The 7,446-nt window shown below is 34.9% G+C and overlaps 1 protein-coding gene across 1 annotated transcript; it reads left to right on the forward strand.

The window, feature by feature from the left end:
• Positions 1 to 3,648: 3,648 nt before the first annotated feature.
• Positions 3,649 to 6,851, forward strand: LOC138328936 (uncharacterized). Its single transcript, XM_069275645.1, has 4 exons — positions 3,649 to 3,839; positions 4,808 to 4,900; positions 5,814 to 5,907; positions 6,441 to 6,851. The coding sequence occupies exons 1-4, from the start codon at positions 3,813 to 3,815 to the stop codon at positions 6,602 to 6,604; spliced, it is 378 nt and encodes a 125-aa protein (XP_069131746.1). The 5' UTR covers positions 3,649 to 3,812; the 3' UTR covers positions 6,605 to 6,851.
• Positions 6,852 to 7,446: the final 595 nt, after the last annotated feature.

The following is a 7,446-nucleotide window of genomic DNA, read 5'->3' on the forward strand; positions in this document are numbered from 1 at the left end:
GTGCAAAAAAATAACGTCATATTTTTGTGTAGAAAAATGACGTTATTCTCAGAAAAAAAAAACCGACGTAATAGTCGCAAGGGCAAATTACGTAAAATACAATGACGTAATAACCGTTTGCGGATCTATTAGTGATTGTCTTCTGTAAATGGAAGCGAGGAACAAAATGCAATAAATAGAATACTCCTCGCTTCTTTACAAGTTATATTTCATCGAGTGAAGGTGGAGACTTTGATATTTTTTTCGCACTCTTGTTCCAGCTCACTCGATGAAATCGTGAAAAATATCAGAGTTTCCATTTCAAAAATTAAAAGCCGTTTCGGAAAGGTAGTGGGCCTTTAAGTGATATTATCATTGGAGTGAAAACATCACTTTTTATATTTTCACTCGCTTTTGACCAATCGGAATGCAACATTGACAGTGAAAGTAGAGCATTTTGATTGTTTCGTTTTTAGGTTGTGCAAAAAAATAACGTCATATTTTTGTGTAGAAAAAAAACCCGACGTAATAGTCGCAAGGGCAAATTACGTAAAATACAATGACGTAATAACCGTTTGCGAATCTATTAGTGATTGTCTTCTGTAAATGGAAGCGAGGAACAAAATGCAATAAATGGAATACTCCTCGCTTCTTTACAAGTTATATTTCATCGAGTGAAGGTGTAGACTTTGATATTTTTTTCGCACTCTTGTTCCACCTCACTCGACGAAATATAACTGGTATTATTCATAAAAGAAACAAGGAATATCCTCTATTGATTCATTTGGGGGTCTCTGCATTAACATTGTTTAGGTTAAACTAGAAAAACTGTTTGCCAACGACGAATTAATCTACAATTAACCATTTTGACGGTGATTTATTGGCATTAGAATGTTAACATTAGTGATGATGACATATTTTTCGCGTTTAGGTGTCAATCAAGCTCGCGTAAACTTCATTTTGTCTTGGTCAGTATATATAGAAGAAGTGGGAAGTAAATGTAAATATACGGAAATAAACTATAAAATCTACATTATTATGTTGTAGAGAAATACTTTTACCCATTTGAAGTTAATAGATGTGGTATCAACTACTATCAAATAAGATCAAATAAATACGCAGTTTAAGGCCCATCTTGCGTCACAAATTGCCGCTATAAACTTTACCAGATTCTAGGAATCAAGCACAAATTAATTCTTCATTGATTTAATGTAGACATGGTTTTGTTAACGTAATTAATTTCTTCTCATTTCACTCACTTTGATCTTGAACAAACACTGGAGCAAAATAATCTCGTTTAATGATGCTACGTGTCACATCCTGATAGCTAATTACCTTAGTTTTTTTTTTACTCGAGAGGTTCAATAATGATTCAACTTAAAGTGATTACCTGACATATCAAGTAAGTGAAAAAAATCAGTTCTGTGGTGGGATTACTGCCATGACACGCCATAGTAGCAGCTGACATAGCTAAATAGGACATTTGTGTATTGAAAACATGGTTATTTTCGTACGCGGAGATTTTTGCTAAGTCAGCGTTAAACCTGTTTCGAGAAGTCAAAAGATTAGCATAGCTGTAGTGAGAGTTCTCAACACTAGGTCACGTTCGTGTGTACTTGTATTTCGGAGCCGGCGCGAAATCTAGCGGGGAATAGGAAGTAATAGCGAATAGTGAAATGTTTAGCGTAGACATGATTACATGCATTGGTAATTTTCTCCGCTAGGTTGCGCTAATAAATACATGTAGTTTCGGAGCGAAGCCTAGCTACAATATTGTAACGGAGGTTTAAAAAACTACGGCATACAATGCAATCCAATTTAATTTCAGCACTGTGCATCTGAAGTGAAATTATTCATATAAAACCATGCAACTAATGTACTTCTTAATATGTTAGAGTTTGGATAAAAGCATGAGAAACTAATGAAAATGAACGTAAACAAACTAATGCCATTTTACAATAAACTTTTTATTGTTCCTATTATTGGTTTGCTAAACTCCTGTTATAAATTATTAAAACATGCAGATACCGTCTAACCAGACAGAAACTTAAGGGTTTATTTGTTTGTTTGATTATTTTAACATTCTATTAACAGCCATGGTCATGTAAGGACGGCCTTCCATGAATGCGGTGTGTAGCGTTTATGTAGTGTGAGGTGCTTGTTTCGGGACACTGCGGTATGCTCGTGTTTTTTTCTTCTTGTATAGTGCAACTATATCACTTAAGCACGCCGCCGAAGACACCAAGCAAAACACACCACCTGGTCACATTATACTGACAACGGACGAACCAGTCGTCCTACTCCCGGTATGCTGAGTGCTAAGCAGGAGCAGAAACTGCCACTTTTATAGACTTTGGTGTGTGTCTGCCAGGGGACAGAACCTAGAGCAAACCTCAAAAGGGCGAGCGCTCAACAAAAGGCCAAAAGTGAGGTGGTGTCAAGGGAGACGTTAGGAAGAACAAATTCAGTTAGGAAGAAGAGACAAGATAATATCCTAAATGTTGTCGCCTTTTACGGTCATGCAATAGGGGCAGCAGGTATAATTCTAACGCCCTACCATCCTCGATATTCGAGGGGTTCCGATCACTTACGATCTCTACACCCCTGGGCTATCTCGTAGTAAAACTAGAGGCAACAGAATAGAAAAGGTAATTTAGTCATTTGATACTCATCAAAAGAGCCTATAACGGTACACTGTGGTTGACTGTGTGGCTTTGATGTGATATATACATTTCAATAGAAATAAATTAAGATTTTTATTATTTTGTTAAACGTTTATGTGGGAGCTGCTATCTTGTGTTGAATTCTGAACCAAATGTTGACCAATATTTTCAAAACAAATTACACTCTTGATTATCTCCCCCTGAGAAATCAGACTTCAAAGAAATTTAATACGTTGATGACCGCTTAATAAAAGTCGTACCTTGCCCCAATATGATGTGACTTGTCATTTGTGATTGTTACCTACAGTATTTTGACGTCAACAGAAAGCTGTGCCATGGAAATGGATGAATTATGGACTGCTTGAGATACAACCCGTTGCAAATTGGTTAGCTACAGTGGAACTATAGTGAATGTCTTATACTCAGACCAATTAAAGCCAACACACTTATGATGTGCCTTGTAGATGACTAGCGGACCTGACCAGGCTTCGACACGTGACGTATGGTCTTATGGATAGCACGTTTCACAACACATGATGTCCATAAATATTCTTACGTAACGAGTTCGTCATTGTCTATCGTAACTAGTAGCATATGATTTAAAGGTATGCATATAAAAGCTGCCATATCCGTGTTACCATGATATATTACCAAAAAGATATTAAAGTAACCTTCACTGTTTTTGTGGTTTACATTCTTGTTTTGATATCGCCTGGCATTTTATTTCATCTTACCTCTTATCGATTATTGGCTTTTTGATATATTCATATGTTGAATATCACAATTATTATGATAATGTCAATGTTTTTTCTTGAAGTGTAGTTCACATTTCTGTTTTGATATTTCATGACATTATTTTTTCTTACCTCTTATCGATTATTGGCTGTTTGATAAATTCATATGCTGAATATCATAATTATTATGATAAATAGGGACGCTAACGTTTTGTAGGATATTAAAAACAAAGTTTTCATGTAACAGTCGCATGTTTCCTGTGTATGACCTCTGACTTACCTGTGTTCAGGTAAATGTGTTAAAGTGTTTTTCGGTGAAATTTCAACATCAAAGATGTCTCAACTTTTACAAGAAGGTCAACAGGAAGTCGAACTACATGTCTCTAGGACGGAGGAAAAACGTACTTCGTAAATCCATCGAGCGAACGGATACAACATGAATACAGCAATTTGTCTTCTTCTGGTAAGTAAAAATAATATACTATTTACTATACTTCTGACGTAGCTTTTAAAATGTGTGATATTAAGTGGCGTAAATGTAAATAAATCATTGTTTTGTGATCATATATGGAAGTAAAATGATTAATCATTCATATTACAATTGAATATACACCTATATTATGTATGTTTGCTCTGTTTACCGCCAGCCACTCGACATTCGTGTAGACAATAGTTCGGGTCTTCGGAGCGGTTTAAGACGAGGATACAGTCTGATTTTTGTGTTTTATCTCCATAACATTAAAAACTATTTCAGTTAATACTTATTATACACTCCGATCCGTGAATTCCAAATGCTTTGCAGGACTCTATTTTCTATGACATCATTGCGCCCATGTTTTTGCGAATCAAAGACGTGAACCATTCCGCCAATGAATAAAAATACTCGTTAAAAGTGCGAATCAGGACGTGTTGAGATGATAACGTAAATTTTAAGCCAAAGAATGAAAATGCTCGTTATGAGTACAATTTGATTTATTCGGGAATACATACAATGTACATTCGCGATCAACAACTCTTACTTACAAAAAAGTAGTTTGATGTATCAGTACTGTCTAAGATTACTAAATATAATTACGTTTTCTATTTATTATGAACTTGATTTGCATTTAAATTTATTTCAGCTTGATGTATCTTCAAATATTTTCTTTTCCATTTCTCCTTAAGTTATCAAACGTTTTGAAAGATTATACAATATCAATTCTGTCGAAATATGATAATTAAGAAAATAATGAATATACCAATAGTATCATAAAATGTTAACTTAATCCGCTTTTAAATGAATGGCAATACATGTACAGTATGTGTGGCTTATTGTTGTATAATAAATTGATAATGCTCAAGCATTGCTGCCCGTGAATCAAAATGAAAGAAAATCGCGATGTTGTTCCCTCGCAAAATTGAACATTATTACAGCATGTGTTTCTATTTCAGTTGTTAAACTTCATCGCTCCAGTACAAAGCCAGAGCTGGGCTAACCGATACCGTAACCCCTACATAGCATTCAGCGTACAGCGACTTTGCTGGGTGAGTTGTAAAAGAGTGCATGTCACTGATAATATTTGATAACGAAAAATTCTGGAAACTATATTTCAATTTCAAGTGTTGCAATATAAATATATTTACGTCGTCATGAGCTTCAAAATTTTTGACAGGTTCGATTCAATGTCCTATGACCAGGTAAAATCATTTACATATATCCTTCCATCTTGGCTCTGTGTTGTGTGTGGTGAGTACTATGTTTAGGGAGACTAGAGATGTTCTAAAACGAATGTAACGTACCCAGACTACACAGATGACGCCATGGTCTATCTATAAGTCTTTTGAACTGCAATATGCTGAAACTCTTGCCCATGAAATATTGCTTTCAATATCAAAGACTTCGTACATCAGATTCGAACTGGTCACATTATGATAATAACGTCTAACGTTCCACAATATGTGTTTAAGGCAACGTTAAGCAGGAGCATAAACTATGTAACTGTTACTACTTTTATAGTCTCTGGTGTGTCTCATATCAAATCATGTTGTCTAGAAATGATGTTTTTACTACGGTCTATGAGAAAGAAATTACAATTACCGCTGGATGTGATTCGTTAGTAAATTGAGCAGTACGTACGTTTCAGTAAGATAACCCTAAATATAATGTTAATATTAATTTTGCGTCACGACAAAAGACTCCTTTAATATCTGAAAAAAATATATGCGGATGAATGAATTGTGTTGCAAAAGATAGAGAAATGAGCAAAATATACCACATCGTCTTTTTTCAAAGTCTTAATAAAGACGTGATAATGGTAGACTACATGGATATTAAATAAAAGGTTCAAAGACAATGGATATTAAAAAAGGTTGAGAGTTCACTGATGAAATATAGTAAAATTAACGTGATTTCCTTTGATTTTATTTGGAATTGTTTATAATTTTTCTTTTTTTTCAGGGCACCACATGCGGTGGGTTTGAGCAACTATGTGACATAGCAACTTTTCCATGCCTGGTGGCTCCGTGTCCGAAATATCCAATGTGTTTTCAGAGTAAGTCAATACTAACGATAATCTCTCTCTATATATATATGTGTGTGTGATTATAATTATGTATCGTATCATTTAATTCAATTTTGCAGTGTTGTGCATTTTTGGGCTATTATCAAAGTTATCAGAGACAACAAACTAAAATTGTACTTCCAATAGGACTACCACAATTTATTGGGATTATCATACAATGTATAGCGGGCTACTTTACCAGAGAAAACATTTTCACGATGTCGCGGAAAATTGTTATGATTCACGATAATTTGAAATTGATGAAATATGCATATCCTTACACCCAAATCGCGAAATTCCAAACTCGCTGAGAAGAAATTTCTCATTACGAGTCTAGATCCCGTGAAATTTTAACCGCAAAAACAGCCGACTAAGTAGTATTCTGTATTTGCATATGACAGGCTTATCTGACTTTGCGGGTTATTTTTTTTTATTACGACACAAGTTTCACTCATAAGCAAGGGAGGGAAAAAACGGATATCTATTCATAACTCGTTAATATTACCCTTGATTGACATTTGTAGCAAACGGAAGTATACAGAAAAGCGGTGTTTGCCCTCGACCATGGAATGTACTGAGCAGCGACGTACCGTGTAATACTGATTGGGCATGCGCAGACAATATGATCTGTTGTCATGGTTTCTTTGGTAGCACGTGCCTGGCCGGTGCCACACCAGCTTTACCATGAAAAATAAATGGTTGGAATTAAAAGAAAAAAAGATATTTGTCATAGAAGAACAGAATACAACGGGAAAAGGGGAGGCTATAAGTTACATCACTTGAAAGTTTTTTCTTAAAAGAAATGTTCTAAAGCTTTCATCTTATGTTTTTGATATTTTTGCGCGCCTAGATTTTATTTCATACTGGGTCTTATGACTTATGTCTTCTTTTCGGATTTCCCATATGAACTGTCTTTCCACATTAATGGTGTAACTTTGTGGAATAAAATAATCCCATGGTATCCAAATGTTTGTTGGGTATTATTGTTTTACTTTGCGTATAATTAACAATCGTAATAATTTAAGCACTTTTGGTGAAATCAAGCGACGGAGTATCCGGAGAACAACCATTATCTTGATTCAGTATGCGACAAGTGTCTCACTCGGAATTCTATTTAAAACCCATAGGAATACACGAACCACGAACCACGAGCTAGCAGACATTAGTATGTTCATGTAAATTATTTTGATGTCCTTCGATCGACTAAAGACAATTATTCAGCAAGGCACGGGTCGAAGGAGACGAAAGAAGATATTGAGGAAAAAACGTAAAACTCAGGATTCCAAATTTAGTTACTTTTTGCATTCAGTAGTGAGTACAAGTGCACATGTACAATTCCAATTTCTTACATAAAAGACGAATGTCCCAACGTATACTCGTACAATATATCCAATTCACAGCAAAAATATGTGTCTGGTATGGACATTCTATAACTCAAATACAATGAGATATTGAATGTATAGTGTTTATGCCATCAACATATGGAAATGAATAACACCTATTTTGCATTTTTATTCTATTCTTATGTAT

Source organism: Argopecten irradians, chromosome 8 (genome assembly GCF_041381155.1).
Source record: "Argopecten irradians isolate NY chromosome 8, Ai_NY, whole genome shotgun sequence".
Classification (NCBI taxonomy): domain Eukaryota; kingdom Metazoa; phylum Mollusca; class Bivalvia; order Pectinida; family Pectinidae; genus Argopecten; species Argopecten irradians.